This window comes from Tetrao urogallus (genome assembly GCF_951394365.1).
Source record: "Tetrao urogallus genome assembly, chromosome: 3".
Taxonomy (NCBI): Eukaryota; Metazoa; Chordata; class Aves; order Galliformes; family Phasianidae; genus Tetrao; species Tetrao urogallus.
The window spans coordinates 151,184-170,047 of record NC_136815.1 but is presented as its reverse complement, the minus strand read 5'-3'; the positions used below and the strand labels follow the sequence as shown (position 1 = coordinate 170,047).

Here is an 18,864-nt window from a genome sequence, read left to right as displayed (position 1 = left end):
GGTGAGGCTTCGAAGTGCACTGCTGCACAGATGGGAGCCCCAATTACAGCCTGCAGAGACGAGGGCGAAAGTCAGCAATTAGTGAGGTTAACTTAATGACTGATGTAACATCTCCATCACACCACTGCCCTTCTCCTTCCCTTGTAAGATGTGCCATGAAACAGAGCACCCAGGCATTCAAGCAGTGCACAGTGCAGGGATCACTGCACAGCAGCTGCCAGCAGACCTGTGATGTTCATGGCTCAGAGAAGCCAACGAAGGAGAAAAACTAAGGGACATCCCAACCAAACTCCCATCCTCACTGTACAGCAGATGCTTATGGCAGTTCGTCTTGCCAGGACATCAAAGATGTTCCCAACCTGCAGGGAAATGTTTGTACCACATGGACTGGAAAAAAAGAGAGTAAACTGTCTGCAGGACCCAAGAACCAAGAACTGGAGGAGGAAAGCAAATATTTCTCATAGAAACTCATGGACTCAGAGTGACCCTTAGAGGTCTGCTAGTCCAACAGTACCCGACTTCTTCACGCCCCTGACTTTGGAAATTAATTATTTGGTGGTAAATTGGAAGATCCAACCAGACACCCTCTTTCCAGACATTAACAGCTCTCAGTACTTTTACCACCAAGCACACTCTATCACAATAAGCAGCTCCTACAGTCCTGCAGCTGCTCCTACTGCTGGATATGGGGTATGGGACAGGATGGAAACCAAGCTGTGGTGTTTGCTGCATTTCCTGGATTGTGCTGGGATAACAGACAGTCATAAGGCACTGCAGAAAGTCAGACAGCTTAAAAAGCTCACCTATAACCCCCAGGTACATCCAGAGCCCATTCCACACATCTGCAATAGTGCAGAAGCCTTTGCCTGTACGCGTTTGCCTTCTGCCACACTACAGAGTGCTCTGGGTCGTCCCCACCAGTTCAGAGGGTTCAGACAACCAAACCTTTACAGGTAATAACCCACGATGCCAACGAAACACAAGGAACAAACTGCTGATTGTGAAGCGCCAAACGCAATCACAGAAAGCCCCTCGTTGGAAGGGACCCATAAGGACCAGCAGGTCCAACCCACAGCCCCACGCAGCAGCTCTGCAAACCCCGGGTCTGAAAGCAGCATCCCAACACCTCCTGAGCTCTGGCAGCTCAGCGCTGTGCCTGCTGCCCTTAGCAGCTGCTCCACATCCACTGCAGAACCTTTTCCTGATTCCCAATCTGTCTCTCCCCAGGTATCAGGAAAAAGATGCAAAGATGCACAGACCACGAGGAGAGCAGCTCTCCCCACAGAAGGGACCACGATGAGGTCCATCATCTGACTGCAGACCCTTCTCCGCCGTGGACCAAAAGCTTTGCAGCAGAAAAGCAAAGCCCTTCTGACGTCAAGCAGCACGAGCTCTCTTTAATTCAGTTTATCTAACGCAAAATCAGTTTAAGAAGAAAGGAAGTAGGTGAAAGTCTACATGACAACAAAGCCCCAAGCAGAGCAGGAGATGCAGAGCTTGATTTGCCATTGTTCCTTGAATCCTTCTCCTAATTTTAGAATGCAAGGAAATTCCAGGCAAGACATTGTGTTGGGCTGGGGAAGAGTGTGCTGCTGGAGAGCAACAAAGGGAAGAGCTCATCCACGGCCGCAGCCCCAACTGCTGTGCCTCTGGTACCAACCGTGAGCATCTCACATCACTTGTGCAGACTTCTGGATAAAATACAATAGAATTTACTGGAATAAAATCATGCTATATTGCAAGATACGTGGGAATTATGTATCGCCTCGTACCAGCACACCTACAGTACTGAAAATGCTTGTGAACCAACTGCAGGCCAACTCAAGCACTGCGCTACCGTGACACCTTCAGTTCTTCATACTTCACCTCTTGGAGCCGCTTGCAATATTGCAAAATATCCCATCCTGTGCATCCCCTTCTCACACCTATCACTTCTTCCTGACCCAATACTGCAGGACAAGGGGGATGGTTTGAAGCTGAGGGAGGGCAGATGGAGGTTGGATGTCAGGGGAAGTTCTGTGCTGTGAGAGCAGTGAGGGGCTGGAACAGCTGCCCAGAGAGGCTGTGATGCCCCGTCCATCCCTGGAGGTGTTCAAGGCCAGGTTGGATGGGGCCCTGGGCAGCCTGGGCTGCTGTGAAACGGGGAGGTTGGTGGCCCTGCATGGCACAGGGGGGTTGGAGCTTCATCATCCTTGAGGTCCCTTCCAACTCTCGCCATTCTGTGATCCTGAATACTGACGGAGTGTCATCAGATCTGTGCACCAATTTCCATTCAGCAAACAGCACAACAACAGTACACATCCCATGTCCTGAGTGTAAGCAAAGCTGGACCTGAACAACACACTTTGATGCGACAAGAATTCAAACCAGGCAGAGGTCACCAGACCACAAGCAGAGCGCAGTGCTGCTGTGCAAGAATTGAGATTTTATACCTGCAAGAAAAGAAAATGAAGCAGAACACAAGCGACCCCTCATGTCTACACTGCCCAGAAGACCCTTTTTCATCACTACCAGGGCTGAAGTCAGCGTGAAGCAACCCATGACACTGGGACGGAATGGAGAGCTGACAGAACTGCACACACCGAATGCAGCACGATGCAACGCCCAGCTCTGCATGGAGACCTGGGAACTCCAAACTCCAACCACCACATCCAGGGAGCACAGCTGCACAGCAGACCCATTTGTGACAGCAGAAAGAGAACAAATTAATTTTAAAATCGTCACTGGGACTAAGAGTGAAAGCCCAAGCAAACGTCTCTTTGGAGGGCAGTAATTATCCCTTTTTCTAATCACTGCTGACCTTGTTTCGCACAGTGGGCAGAAACCATGACAAATTAAGTGCTGTGTGAATCTACTGAGATTAAACAAAAGCACAGAGGAGTGGTGGAGCACTGGCACAGGTTGCCCAAGGAGGCTGTGGATGCCCCCATCCCTGCAAGCATTGGAGGCCAGGCTGGATGTGGCTCTGGGCAGCCTGGGCTGCTGGTTGGCGACCTGCACACAGCAGGGGTTGGAACCAGGTGAGCATTGTGGGGCTTTTCATCCTAGGCCATTCTGTGATTCCATGATCTCAGGGCGACTGTGGCCACGCCACAACCCGGGGTAAATCTGACGAGCTCCCATCCCCTGAGCTGTGACCCCACAGACATAGGATTCTATGAGCGCACAGTGAGGGCTGCAAGCAAGGGCCACAGATCCCCAAATACAGCTTTGCTGCAGCAGGTCCAGCAGAAATACAGAACAGCTGAGGCTGGGAGGGATCTCTTGAGGTCAGCCCCAGAGGGCTGCTCAACGCTGTGAGAGGAGGCTCTGAACAGCAACAGGGATGGGTGCTCTGCAATTTCACCAGGCACACTTCGCAGAATCACACGATCATTAGGGCTGGAAAGGACCACAAAGTTCATCCAGTTCAACCCCAAGCCATGGCAGGGGAGATTCAGGCTGGACATGAGGAAGTATTACTTGTCAGAAAGGTGGGCAGCACTGCAATGGATGCCCAGGGAGGTGGGGGAGTCACCGAGCCTGGGGGTGTTGAAGGAAAGGCTGGATGCTGTGCTGAGGGACATGGTTTAGTGGGAGCTGTTGGGAATAGGTGAACGGTTGGACTGGATGAGCTTTGAGGTCTTTTCCAACCTTGGTGATTCTATGATTCTATGATTCTAACTGAGCACATCCCCAGGTGCCAAGTCTCCACGGTTCTGGAGCACCTCCAGGGACGCTGACTCCCTCACCTCCCTGTGCAGCTGTGCCACTGCATCAACCACTCTTTCCAAGAAGAGATTGTTTCTAATATGCAACCTGAACCTCCCTGGGCACAAAGTCAGGCCATCAGCCCTTGTTCTATCACTGCTGCCTGGGCACACCTCACTCCTACCTCTCTGCAGGCTGCAGGGCCCCGGTGTCTTGCTCTGAGCACAGCACTGAGGTGCAGCCTCACCACAGCTGAGTACAGAGGGATGAGCACCTCCTGCTCTGCTGGCTGCACTGTTCCTGGCACAAGCTGGGATGCCATCAGTCTTCTTGGCCACCCAGCACACTGCTGGCTCACAGTGAACTGAGCATCAGCCAATACCCCCAGATCCTTTTCCTTTGCACACCTTTCCACCACTCCATCTCATGCCTGTAGCAATGCATGGGGCTGTTGTGACCAAAGAGCAGGACCCAGCACTTGTTTTTGTTGGATTTCATCCCATTTTCTTAAGCCCAGTAATCAATCCAGCTCTCTCTGTAGGGCCTTCCTTTACCGGGCAGATCAGTGCTTCATCCCAGCTCAGTGTCCCACACCAACTTATGAAGGGTGCACTCAACGCCTTCATCCAGATGGCCAATAAAGATACCAAACAGGGCCACCCCCAGTACTGACCCCTGCCTAACACTGCTCGTGGCCATTCGTCAGCAGGACAGCACTCTGTTCACCACCTCTCAGGTCCCGGCCATCAGCTGGTTTGCCATCCAGCAAAGAGTGCACCCACCCCAGCCATGGGCTGCCAACTCGTACCTGTGAAGGTGCCAGCATGACCACTGAGGCTGTGACAAGGCCCCAGGACGTGAATGAAGGGTTATAACAGAGTACTGGTCAGGAACAGCAGCTTTCAGAGCACGATGCCAGGATGGGACCCACCTCCAAAGGCTGCCTTCTAATGCAGGGCAACGCCTGGCAGGGCCCTGCCTCCTCCCTCTGCTCACTCATTCAGAGGAATCAAGAAGTGGAAAATGCAAAAAGGAGAAAGGACAATGGATAAAAGGATCAGAATGAACCCTTTGAAATACCACTCGACTACGTCATTTCCCAGAAACAACAGACTCCTGAAGGCAGACCTGGAGAGCCAACACTCCCACAGGGTTAATGGCCAAGGAGCTCCCCCAGCCCGTTCCAAGGAGACGCAGTGAAGCATTCCCTCTGCTTTGGTCTCTCGGGATGTCATCCTGTCCCTCAGGGGTGTCACCACATCGTCTCCATCCACATACCAAGGCACTGACCACCACCACCGTCTGGGCAGCGCTCTGCTATAGGCAGAAGAACACCCAACAGAGTGCTTCCCAAGGCTGCAGCGCCACAGAACAAAGCCAGGTCAGAAGCCACAATGACCCTGCCTGCGATGCTACTCAGATAAGGGAGCAACAACTTATCCATCTGGAGACCAGGAACTGCCTTCACCATGTAAACACAGCCTTTGCCAGAACCGCACAGAACATTCCTGCCCTGGCAGTCAGAACCAGCAGTGTGTTCTAAGCTCCCAGGGCCACATGCCAGGCTTGGACCCCTCCTCGTTTCCTCAAAAACAACCTGAGCCCAGGGCTGCCCTGAGGACAAAGGCCCAGAGGTGCAGGCGTTGGATCAGGTGAGGATGGATCAGGTTGGGAGGTGGTGGAGTCACCGACCCTGGGGGTGTTCAAGGAAAGGCTGGATGTTGTGTTGAGGGACGTGGTTTAGTGGGAGCTATTGGAAATAGGTGAACGGTTGGACTGGATGATCTTTTAGGTCCTTTCCAACCTTGGTGATTCTATGATTCTATGATGCCAGCGTGCTTCTGCACTTCCAGCCCAAGCTGGAGGGGCTCCAAGCACAGCTCCTGCTCACCTTCCAACCCTCACAGCGCAGCGATAAGGACAGGTCCTCCCTACACCTCATAACTCTTAGGAGAATTTCAAGTCCAGCTGTCAGGCCCTGCTGGAACAGCCCCACTGCCTTCAGCAGGACAGCACACGTTTAATTAAAGGCCAAACCAGACTCTGGAGCAGGAGGGTAATTACAACTCTCCCGGTGATTCACATGCCCAGCACCTGGTTCCCATGCTCCAAGAAGCGGGGTCACAGCAGCACGCAGCACAACTCACCACCTGTCCCCAACCAGAGCCAAGGCACAGCGCTCAGCTGCTGTGGGCAGAGCTGTGAGCAGCGTGAGCGGCTCCTTGGTGCAAAGAGGGACTGCCCTGCATGTGTCAAACCCACCATGAGAAGTGTGAACAGAGCGGGGCTCCTCCTCCTCCACCTGCGACGAAAGGAAAAGCCACGCTTTGATGGCAGCGCCAGCAGGATTGCCTCTGGGCAAAGGCAGCTGCATGGGAGAGATCCACACCGAGCTGGGAGCAGAACTACAAAGCAAAGCGCTCGGGAGCTGATCACCTTTAAGGCTGAACTCGGTCCTTCCAAGTCACTGCGCTCAAAGCCAACTCATTACAGGTGAGGCCACAGAACCAGACAGACTTCCAGCCCTCAGCTGGACACACAGACAGAAACACAGCCCTGCAGCAGAGCAGGAGCAGCCAGCTGCAGCACAGCACGGCCTGCTGCGTTTCATCACCAGAGCAGAACTCGGCACACACCTTTCCCCCCACCCTGGGAGAAATGGCCCCAGCAATACATATAGCCAGAATGCAAAGTGCAAGAAAAAGGAATTATTCCACCTGAAATGCAGTGAGATTAATGGACTTGAGCAGGACCAGCGTAACCAAGAGATCAGAACAGCACGGAGCTCCAGCGGAAGGGCAGCACCCAGGTTTGAAGGGAAGCCCTGATGCCAAGAGACCTCGGTGAGGTCCCTATGGGAGACCTCACTGCTCTCCACCACTCCCTGAAAGGTTGTAGGTGGGTGGGGGTCGGCCTCTGCTCCCAGGTAACAGCAACAGGCTAAGAGGTGATGGCCTCACGTTGCACCAGGAGACAGGTTGGACATGAGGAAGAATTTCCTCTCCAAAGAGGGGTGATGCAGCGGCATGGGCTGCCCAAGGAAGCGGGGGAAATCACCATTCCTGGAGGTGTTCGAGACCGTGGAGATGTGGCACTTGGGGACACGGCCAGTGGGCATGGCACAGACGGGCCAACAGCTGGTCTTGGTGGTCTTAGTGCTGCTTTCCAACCTTAATGACTGGGGCTCTGCTCCCACCACTCACACACCTCACACCAGGACGGTCCTCACAGACCCCTCCGAATCACAGAATTGTAGGGGTTGGAAGGGACCTCCAGAGATCATCGAGTCCAACCCCCTGCCAAAGCAGGTTACCTACACCAGCTTCGTGCACGCTGCCAGGACACTCAGACACACCTGAGTAAGCACAAGACCACGTGCAGCAGTCACACATCCATTCGCCATCCCAAACAAGGGATCTTGCCAAATAGCAAATCCAACTGCAGCAGCGTTCCATCCTTCACTCCTTCACCACTGCAGCTTTGGCCTCTTCTGACCACAGGCGCACATGGCAGCACCTGAAAGGCAGCAGCTCCGCAATCCCAAGGAGAAACTGCTCTGAAATAGCTAAGCACCGGGCTGCAGACCCACGGCCGCAGTAACGCAGCTCTCCGTAATGCAGCCCAGCCGGATTTCCGACTATTTAACCCCACGGATCAGGCCCTGAGGAATGCACTTGAAATCTATAAAAGCGCTTCACCATCGGGAGCGCATTCCAGCTGAGACAAAGCGAGCTGTCTCCACGCCAAGCGCTCAGCCAGCTGCCTCTTCCTATAGGCATTTACCGGGACAAAGGAATGCAGCCCCCCCGGGGGGGGGGGGGGGAGCACAGCAACTGCTGGGCTGCAGACAGCAACAGTGTCCCAGAATCTGATGCAGGAGCAAAGTGGAGCAAAGTGGGAGTAAAGTGGGATCTCTGGTCCAAACGAAACAACAAAAACTAAGTCAGAGCTGCAGAGAGGAAATCCCCAAGTCAGAATCAGCATCACAGTTAACGCTCTGCTCTTGCAAAGAGCTGAGTTTGGGGCTCTGTCGTGTTTTTGTTCTGTTTTTAACAGAACTGCAGTAATTCATCGCCTCAGAGTGCATCTCAAATGAAGAAGCAACAGCAGACAACCCCCTCGCTCTCCAGCCCCATCCTTTCTCGCCATCCTACCCTTTCCCCCCCCTCCCCAGCACAGCATCTCTCCTTGTGGTCCCCTCCAACCTCCACACCAGGGTCAAAAAAGAGACCCGATTCACCACCTCCTCCTCCTCAGCCATTTTTTGACCATAGAAGAGCCAGCCAGCAATTACAAAGGCAATTTCCTTATCTGTAATGTCACAAATGTTAGCAATAGGGAGTAATGCCAAGAGTCAGACAATAACCTGTCCCAACTGTTTCAAGTAGGAGTGCATTTTCTTGCAGCCCCGTGCATTCATACAGCACGCATCTCTAGCACTGCAAGTGACTTTGAGAGGCACAACAGAAACAAAACCCCCGAACCAAATGAAACCACAAATCAGCTCTAATCCTGGAGCTGGGAAGCAGACAGGGCAGGCATGGCCGGGGAGGATGAGCTGATTTTGAGCAGGGCAACCACAGCACTGCAAATCACAATCCTGGGGTCCAGAGGAGTGCATTTGGGGCTGGAAAAGGTTCTAGGAAGAGTGAAACGTCCCGTGTGGAAGGAGGGAGCAGGAGATCTTCAGACAAAAGGCACCAACAGCTTCTGTGGACAGGAAGGACGCAAATAGGAAGGTGTCAAAGGGGCTCTCCAGGGAGCAGCTCAGACACCACGAAATGCCCAGAACTGGAAATGGGAGGAGGAGGAGGAATTGGGAACCTTGAAGAACAGCACAGCTGAGAGCCGTGCTCGCTATGAACCACGCACAGAGCATCTGAGGCCCCACCATGCTCCTTCACTGCTCTTCCTCATCTGTGTTTGTCGAGGAGACATGGAAGTAAAGCCATCAAACCCAAGGCATCAAACCCTGCATCTGGAGGCAAGTGATGCCACTCCGATCTTCAAGAAGGGCAAAAGGAGGATCAGGAGACTCCAGGTTGGGCAGCTTCAACTCAGAGCCTGGGAAGGTGACCAAGAGCAAATCCGGACATGAGAGAGGGTAAAAACCACCCAGAGCAGACAGCATGGGTTCATCATGCCTAACCAGTGTGGTAACGTCCTGTAAGGAATGGATGAGGGGAGCAGCGGGTATGGTCACCTTCTGCAATTCGGTACTGCCTCTGACACTCAGTCCCCCACATGCCTTCAAAGAGAAGCTGCCGAGCATTGGCTGGATGCAAAGATCACACATTCACAGAATGATATGGGGGAGATGGAGAGGAGGACTGAGAACCACCTGGACAGGCCAGTGATGGTGGCCAGCAGTTGCAAGGTCTGGGTGGAGGCCAGGAATGAGCAACGTGCCCCAAGGGTCAATGCTGGGGCTGCTCAGCCTGGAGAAACAGCAGCTTGGGGGATTCCATCAGTGCCCACAGATGCTGCCGGGAGGGCACAGAGGATGGAGGAGGCTCTGCTCAGCACTGCTCAGTACCAGGACAAGAGGCAACCTCACCAGCTGTGGCACGAGAGGTTCCTCTGCCCATCAGGAAGCACTCTGCTGTGCGGGTGGCTGAGCAGCAGCATGGGCTGCCCAGGGGCTGCAGGGTCTCCTCCTTGGAGATGTTCAACAGCTGCTGGGCACCTGCTCTGGGTATCCCTGGGGTGGGCCTGATGGAGCCCGAGGTCCCTGCCAGCCTCAAATTGTTCTGCGATCCCTGGCAATCCAGGAATATTCAGGGGAACACGCACAGCAGGTCGGGTGAGACCTAAGGAGGTTAACCCCTAATCATCAATTAAACACCACCCCAAATTATTCCCAGCAGATAATCAGAGAACAGCCGAAGGGAATAAGGAGGGATCTCAGAGATGTGAGCAGATAATTACCAAATGAGCTGTGGGGCCAGGGTGATACAGTATTTATTCATCTAGAAGCAGTGCCCACGATCAGGAGCAACGGAAGGTAAACATTTGCCAGTGGTATCACCGAGGAACAGGAAGAACTCCAAGGTGCAAACTCATCCCACGCAGCCACAGACAGGAGACACCATCAACCACATCACAGAGCCGTATCTGGAGGTTTGCAGTTACGAGATCGCTGAACCCAGAGGAAAGACCGAGTGGGTGCTGCTGCTGATGACCTCACTTTGTAGTGCAGAACCAGCAAAGGGGAGCACGCGTGAGAGGCAGCATCATCTCAGCCACAGCACCAAAACCTCCTGCCTTCACTGAGCCTCATCTCCCAGCCCGCCTTCCTGCCTCACTGCTGCACTCACTTGATCCTCCTCCTCCTCCAAGATCCGAGTTTCTTCCCAGCAGGACGCAGGGCACACCAACATGAAGGCAACCACACACCTTGGAGCTCACACAGAAGTGCGTGGTCAGCTCTTGTTGGTAGTCCACTAAAGTCTATGTAAAATCACCTCCTTGCTCCTCAACACCTGGAGTTGCACGAGCTCTTTTTTCCCCGTCAACGAGCCGATTCTCAGCTACTGCCACTCCAGCACAACATTTCCTCTCCTCACCACCCAGGCTGGATGTGGCTCTGGGCAGTCTGGGCTGCTGGTTGGCGACCCTGCACACAGCAGGGGATTGGAACCAGGTGAGCGCTGTGCTCCTGTGCAACCCAGGCCACGCTGGGGTTCTGTGATTCTATGAGTATGGGTCCCTATGGCACCCTGTGGATCCTTATGGCACCCTGTGGATCCCAATGGCACCCTATCAATCCCTATGGCACCCTATGGATCACTGTGGCTCACTATGGATCCTTATGGCACCCTGTGGGTTCTCTGGGCAGCCTGGGCTGCTGGTTGGCGACCCTGCACACAACAGGGGATTGGAACCAGGTGAGCGCTGTGCTCCTGTGCAACCCAGGCCATGCTGGGGTTCTGTCATTTATAAGACAGGCAGTTACAGCACAGAGGAGAACGAGGGTGACACAGCCTGCCCTGTTTATCATCTGGGTAGCAGCACACCCAGCAAGTCGGCTTTCAGAGCACCAAACCCACATCCATGTGTACACATTAACTATACAGCCCCTGAGAGGCACGGAGCAGTGCCAGCCCTGTGCACAGGTAACAATCAAGCCAAACCAGTTTGCTGGCTGGTTCTGCTAACCGAGGCAAGCAGCGTGCAGATCTGACACAACCATGACACAGCGGTGCCTGCTGCAGCCCTCGCTGGGCACGGAGCACGCTGGGTCTCACTGGGCAGGGCCAGCACTGATGGGTGATTCACGGCTCCCAGCTTTCTCAGGGAAAGGCTATTAGCATGGTCAGATTAAAAGGAGCAGCTCCACTCCGCCATGCAAGTAAATAAAAGACGCCACCCTGCTTGCAAGCCGCAGATGCCAGAAAATTAAAAGCTTAATTAGGCTCGGAGGCTCCACCTCGTCTTGGGAAAGTGACAAACAGGGCTCTGGGTTTTGTCCTGCTCCGGACAAAGGGCAGCGATGCTCGCACCCTGGGCCAACTGCAGCCCAGCAGGAGGAGCCTGGAGCACTCTGCCAGCCGAGGCTGAGACCGTGCAAACAGCAACAGGACGGGGTCTGCAGGGCTGCCCTCCTCCGGGCTGCTCCAGCCAGGCGTGCACCTCTTCTGCTCTTCAGCGTGAGATGGAAGCAGCTCGCCACGCAGCAGGACACAAAACACCGCGCAGCTGACCAGGGAGTTTTTGGTAAGGACGGAGCAAAGTGGGGAAACCGCATCCCCTCAATCAGACGCACCTTTCCACATCCACCACTGCTCAGAACCCTCGGGATCCCATCAGCCCTGGGCTCCGATCAGCCACGTTTGTCCTCTTTCCCATCCCCGACTCACAGCTCTTGCTGTCCAGGTGTCCCTGCAGCCCCCGGTCCCCACGTCCCGCTGCATGCTGCTGCCGACACCAGGCCTCCTCCCAGCCCACCACCCGGGCTCATTATCTGCAGTCCCTGCTCAGCTCCACCTCCTCCTCCTCCTCCTCCACCAGGTCCCAATCTCCGCTCCTCCCAGGTGTCTCCTGACCTCCCCGGTGCCTCCCATGCCCCAAACCCGAGCGTTCCTCAGCAAAAGGCACCGGACCCACGCAGCCCGCGCTGAGCAGTTCTGAGATGCCAACCCCATCAGAAAGGAACGAATCACAGAATGTCACCCGTTGGCACAGACCCACAAAGGATCCCCGAGTCCACATCCAGGCTCTGAGAGCAGATCCCACCGACCACACTCTGCTCCATCCACACCTCCGCGGTCCAAATGCCACACCACCTTCATGTCGGGTGCTCCCTATGGGTCCCTTCCAACTGGAATGCTACGATTCAGTCCTTTCTGGTGAGATCAGCACCTCCAAACCCCACATTGCGGACTACGCCAGCAAGGCAGATCTCTGGATCTCAGGCACCCAGCGAAGAGCAGGGGGAACTTCTCAAATAAGATCACCTTCCATTTAAGCACCCATATCACCTGGCAGCAAATCCCCACCGCAAGGCAGCAGATGCTCCCAGCATTGATTTCATCCATCACTCAAGCAAGCAGAGTTCAGCCACCACGGTGCGAAACCCAGACTCGGCACAGACAACATTCCACGTGGGACAAATAAAGAGGAGCAGCAGCAGACGGCAGGCAGTTGAGCACTGCTGGGAGGAGAGAAACATGCATTCACCTCTCCAGCCAAGGAAGGAAGAGTCCAAGGAAGCACAGCCTTGTCACTCAGCAGTGCCAGAGGCTCACACATCCTCTCATCGGATCCAGGGCTAAACAGCATCAGAAGGGGATGTGGGAAGTGCTGGTCCAGAAGAAAACCATGCCACCCCTCTATTCCTTCACTTCAAATCCACCACCGCTGCCTTCCCCCAAAATCAAGCTGCTTTGCACCCTTGAAAACAAACTGCTCTGGCTGGGCGTGCTAACAATGACTGCGTACTCTCATTCGTGTTTTTCTACTTGATCCCCTTTTATTACCCTCCTGTCCCTCCCCTACACACACACTTCAGTAATTGACCGCCCTGCGTAATGCTGCTGGAGGATCTGTTTGTGCCCACACAGCAGCCGTATCCCGCAGCAACGTCCTTCTGCACGAGATGTGTGTGTAGGAACACCGCCTGGCACCCAGGAGAGCAGCTCTCCCTGCTCACATCATGACCTCCTGTGCCAGCCCAAGGGTGGTTCTGTACCAGCACATCCCTGCTCTGCCGGAGCGCAGCAGCCCCATCTGCGCCACGCGCCATCGGCGGCTCCACGGCAGGAGATCTGCTGGGGTGGCTGCAGTGGGAAGCACCATTTCTGCTCCCTCCTCCCCACACGGCAGCCCCAGCAGCTCCTTGGGCAGCATGGGAGGTGCAAAGCCGTTTCCCAGCTGCGCACCTCTGACCCTCACCTCTACTCGTACAGAAGAGCGCGACCACACAAAGTCCAGCACAGCACTTCTCTTCCAGGTCACTGCCAGGATAGGCAGCAGAGCCTCACCTCAGCCACAGGCAGTGCCTTTACACACACTCGTTCATGAACAGGCCTATTTCCCTTCTAAGCCTACGTAAATTTCGAGCAAACCTTGATTTGCCTTGTGCAAAAGCTGCTGCACACCTCCCACCAAGCTCCTTTCTGCTCCCTGCACCTCTTCTGACTCTCCACCACTTTTGGGACTGCAGGGCTACAAGCACCATTTATAGGACAACAGCCTTTTTTTTTCCCCCCCCCCCCCTCTTTTCTATTGCTTTTCTGATAACTCCTCACCAGAGAAGTCTAAAAACTGAGGACGTTCCATTGCCACCAAGGCAGCCACGATGCCAGGACAGGTTACAGCACCAGTGCTGATGTTGCAGAGCAGAGCAGACGTAAAACCCGGAGTTCAGCAACTGCATCCACCAGTACAGTCAGAGCGAGAGCAGAAAGGAGGCACAGAGGGGAGGACAGATGTAAAGTGGGCAGGATCGGACCCTCCTGACTGCAGAACAAGCCAAGTGTCAGCACAAAACTCACATTTATCATCCAAAAGATGCTCTTGAAAGCTGAGAAAAAAACAGTGTCTGCAGCTCAGGCAGAAGTCCAAACAGCTCTACCTGAACCAAGCTAAGGCTGCGACTGCTCACAGGGCGAGGAGGAGCGAGGATCAGCAGGTTCATTGAGATGTGTTGCAATGGGCCTCCTCTGCAAGAGGACGCTCATCATCAGCCCCAACCTGCCTGCAACACCAGCCTCCCAGCAGCCTGAGAAACATCTCTGCCTGGAGCTCATCCCTACAGACACGACGGGAGAGAGCCAGCAGAGGAAGAGCCACCGCTCCATCCCTGACCTGGACTGGCTCAGGGTGCCTCCAACAAGAGCGAGCAGGGAGGCACAGAGAAGAGCCACCAGTGCAGCAGAATCCATACAGACAGGGATGCACTCATGGTTCAGTGGAGCAAAAATGAAACACATCGCTGTGGACTGAATTAAAAGCAAGGCTTTGGGCTTTTTTTTTTCTTTTTTTTCCCCCCAGATCCTTTTTTCTTTCAGTCTTGATGGCAATAAGAGCACACCAGTAGTTCAGAGAATGAATTGAACGGTTGGCTTGGAAAGGACCTTAAAGCTCACAGAACCATGAAAAAGTTGGGTTGAAAAGGACCTTAAAGATCACCCATTTCCAACCACGGCCTGGATGCTCCCCACCACGTTAGGCTTCCAGGGCTCCAGCCACGGCCCTGGGTGCTTCCAGGGATGGGGAAACAAGAGAAGCCCAACGAGACACTTTAGAACAACAACATTGTTACGTTTTCCTCTCGATAATTACAATAAAAAGGCAACTTGGCTCACATTTACTCCTAGGAGCTCCTATCCAAACACTCTGCAGTGACACGCTCCCTCTCTCCAGCACACTTAACCACCTCTTGAAGAAAGGTACAATCACCAAGGGTGCGTGAAGAATTCCTTCCAGAATTCCTTCCACTCCTGTCCCGAGGTTCTCTCCCTCCTGAGAGCACAGGCTCACAGTCCAGCTCGACTCGCTGCATCCCACACTGCTCACCACCAATTCAGCACAAAGGAGCACGGCTGTGTTCAGAGCTCTCCCTGCGGAAAGGTCACAAAAACCATCACCACAAAGATCCACAACGATGCTCAGAGGACCGGAGCACCTCTGCATGGAGAAAGGCTGAGGGAGTGAGGCTCGTTTGGCCTGGAGAACAGGAAGCTCCAGGGAGACATCACTGCAGCCGCCCAGTACTTGAAGGGAGATTCTAAGGGGGACTGACATTTTACATGGACTGACAGCAATAGGAACGGCTTTTAAGTTAATAGGAGAGATTGGAGTGAGATGCGAGAGGGAAATCCTTTCCTGAGAGGTGGTGAGGCCCCAGCACCGCTGCCCAGAAACACGGGTGCCATCCCTGGAGCTGCCCAAGGCCACGGATGGGGCGAGCTGCTGGGGGGCAGCCAGGCCACGGCAGGAGGGGTCCCTTCCAGCCCAGGGATTCTGTGGCTCTGTGATTCTATGAAGGAAACCATGGGAACGGGAGACACCCGGGTCCTGCCCACAGACACCTACAGACCTCCACCATCGGATCTGCACCGTTTGTGCCGACACAACAATTTACCTCAGCGACACCTGTGCAGAGTGCTGGGGTGGATCGGAATTAGGGAAGGACCACAGAATCACGAAGGTTGGAGAAGACCTCCGAGATCACCCTCCCAACCCCAACCCAAACCACCGAGATCACAGAATGGCCGGGGTTGGCAGGGACTTTAAGGGTCATTAATCTCCAACCCCCTGCCACACGCAGGGAATCACCGGTCCAACCCCAACCCACCCCACCGCGCCTGCTGACCGCGTCCCCACGCACCACATCTCCACGGCTCTTAAACACCTCCAGGGACGGAGATTCCCCCACCTCCCCGTGCAGTTGTGCCGCCGCACCACCACCCCTACTAAGAAGAAACACCCCCTAATATCCGACCTGAACTCCCAACGTGGGCCCATCACCTCCTGTCCTATCGCCGATCCCCGGCAGCGGCGGCCGCCCCCCCCCCCTCGCTCCAGCCCCGCTCACGGGCCGCACTCAGGGAACACCGAGGTCTCCCCGAGCCCCGCTCCACCCCACGCCGGCCCCGCTCAGCCCCGCCGCCTTTCTCCGGACGCACTGCGGGCTCCCGGTGCGTTTTGTGCACTCCGAAGCCGAGCGGCGCACACGGCAATAAATAACAACAAACTTCCTCCCTGCCCGCTACGACCCGCGGACCGAAACGAACCCTTCCGTTCGCGCCGCCCCCACCCGGCGCCGAAGCGCCGAAGCTCCCGAGCTCGCAGCCGGCCCCGCTCGCGGCTCCGGGCGGCTTCGGGGCCGCAGCCCGCGGGGCGATCCAGGCCCGGAGCTCCGCCGGGAGCGCCGCGAAGGCCGCGCCGACGGGCGGGGGAAGGGAGCGGAACGCCGGGCCGCGGTCCCGGGGCCGAGGCGGGGCCGGGCCGAGGCCTCACCTTGGGCAGCTCGCGGAGCTGGTTGGCGTCCAGCAGCAGCTCCTCCAGCGAGCGGCTGTAGCGGTAGATCTCCTCGGGCACGGCCTGCAGCGAGCAGTGCCGCCGGTCCAGCGCCTCCACGTGCCGGTTGCAGCGCCAGAGCGGCGGGACGCAGCGCAGCATCGCGGCCCGGATCGGTCCGGGGAGGGGAGAGGGGAGGGGGGGAGAAACCGGGAGAGCCGCGCCGGGAAGGGCCGCCCGGGGTTGGGGGGGGAGGGCCCGGATGTGCCGTGCGGAGGGGGCGGCGCCGAGCGGGGAAGGGCCGGGCGGCACCGCGGCACCGCCGTGCGAGAGCACCGCCGCCGACGGGACGCGGCTCGGCCCGCCCCCCGCGGGCGGCGTCGGGAAACGGAGTGCGGAGCGGAGGGGAGCGGAGCGGAGCGGTCGGTGCGGCACCGAAAGGCGGCGGGGCGACGGGAAGCCGCGCTGTGCCCCGGGAGCTGCTGGCGACGGCCTCGAGTGGTGCTGGGAACGTTCGGAATGGAAACGGGAACGATTCCTTGTTGGAAAGAGCGGTAACGTGCGCTGGGCAGAGGATGCTCGGGGAATCGCAGAATGGCCCAGGTTGGAAGGGACCCCAAGGATCACGAAGCTCCAACCCCCACCACCACAGTAGGGCCACCAACCTCCACATTTCACAGCAGCCCAGGCTGCCCAGGGCCCCATCCAACCTGGCCTCGAACACCTCCAGGGATGGATGGGGCATCACAGCCTCTCCGGGCAGCTGGGGAAAGGGGTTGAAGTTGAGAGAGGGCAGATTAAGGTTGGATGTCAGGGGAAGTTCTTTGCTGTGAGAGCAGTGAGGTGCTGGAACAGCTGCCCAGAGAGGCAGCAGGTTGGCCCTACTGTGGTGAGGGTTGGAGCTTCATGATCCTTGGGGTCCCTTCCAACCCGGGCCATTCTGTGATTCTGTCCTGAGGGAAGCTGTGCTGTCAACAACCTGGTGAGGGTCAGGTTGGACATCAGGAAAAGGTTCTTCCCAGGAGGGCAGTGGGCATGGAGCAGCTCCTCAGGGCGGTGGGCACAACCCTGAGCTGCTGGGGGTCGAGGAGCATTGGGACACTTCTCTTAGACATTGGGTTTGGATGGTGCTGTGTGGGGCCAGGAGTTGGATTCAGTGATTCTCGAGGATCCCTTCCAGGTGGGAATATTTGATGATTCTAAGAACCACCCCTCTGTTCTCTGTATGCATCAGCAGTTTCCAGGAGAATGGCTAATTGATTGAAGTTGAAAAGGGACCTTAAAGATCACGGACTGCCAACCTCCTGCTGTGGGCTGGGTGTCCCCCCCAGCTCAGCCCAGGGCCCTGTGTCCCATCCTTGGGCACCTCCAGGGATGGGCATCCACTCTTCTCTGGGCAGTAGTGCCACAGCTTCACCCCCTCTGTGTGAAGGACTTCTTCCTCTTTTTTTGCTGGCATCCTCTTTCAGAATGATGAGGACACCCACTGCTGTGTTAGCAGCACACAGCCCTGTCACTGCCACAGCAGGAAAACTGAGGACCCACATAAGAGGGTGTGTAGGAAACCACCGTCAAATTGGAGTTTTCATAGGGGAAGTTGAACCGTTTACCTGGAATAAAGGTTATGTGGATGGAGTCTTCCCAAATACACTGAAATACTGAAGAAACTTCAGCCTCGATCTCTTCCTGCTCCTGGGATCAGCAATCCTCAGGATTCTCCCACTTTGCACTTTCACAGACCACCATCAGGAACCGGACAGAGAACAGAATTCCATACATTGAAGACCTGAAATCTGAGGTCCGGGGCCAAATAAAACATGGGTGGAATGCAGAGCTATAATAAGGTGCATCCGTGCACGGTGTCACTCAGGGATTGGTTGCCGCTTTTGTCCAAGCATTGAAATCTCAGTCAGGAGACTCAGAAAAACGTGTTTCATTGCTGGGGTTGGATAGGGACAAACAGGAGGAACAGAAAGAGGAACAAGCTGGAACCCAAGGAATACACAGACCGAACTTGGCCGAGTCTCCTGGAGTTATTAAACACCAGACAGAGCTCACCGGAGCACCTTTATCAGTTGGGGTGATGCCTCAAGCCTTGGAAGCAATCCTGCACAGGCAGAGGTCTGAGCAGAGGTGCAGAATCTGACAAACTTCCTTTTCCCTGCTGTGCTGAAACAAGCCGATTCAGAACTTAAGAACCACTCCTCCAGGCTCAAAGATTGTCCAGGCTTCTCTGATAGGTTTTTCTTCAAGCTGCATTCTCTTGAGGCAGTGCTGATGAGGCACCAGGAAGGGCTCAGACCTCCTTCAGGTTGGACATCAGGAACTATTTCTTCTCGGTGAGTGGTGATGCAGTGGCAGCTGCACTAGGCAGTGGGGGCTCTCCATCCCTGGAGGTGTTCCAGAGCCGTGGAGATGTGGCACCTGGGGACGCGGTTGGTGGGCATGGTGGGATGGGGTTGGACGTGGGGATCTTGGGGTTCTTCTCCAACCTCAGCGATTCTGTGATTCTATCACAGAGCTGAAGAGCTGGAGCCAACACCTGCAAGCCCAGCCCTGAGCTCTTGGCTTTGCTTTGCACCAGTGCTGTTTCTTTCCTGTAGGGGTCAGAAAAACTAATGATCAGGTCCAGGCTGAGAACTCCAGCACTCCGATAAAAGTGTTTTCTCCTCACCCCAAACGTTTTGGGGATGCTTTCAGCAGAACGCA

The 18,864-nt window shown here is 55.5% G+C and overlaps 1 protein-coding gene across 1 annotated transcript in view; it reads right to left on the bottom strand.

Annotated features, from left to right (window-relative positions):
* SCRIB (scribble planar cell polarity protein) overlaps positions 1 to 16,317 on the bottom strand; it is a gene marked incomplete at both ends in the record, with an annotated part of 101,818 nt that extends 85,501 nt beyond the window's left edge. The window contains one exon of the mRNA XM_079533726.1: positions 16,156 to 16,317. Coding sequence (XP_079389852.1) covers positions 16,156 to 16,317 — 162 coding nt within the window. The remainder of the gene's footprint in view (positions 1 to 16,155) is intronic.
* Between the last annotated feature and the right edge of the window lie 2,547 nt (positions 16,318 to 18,864).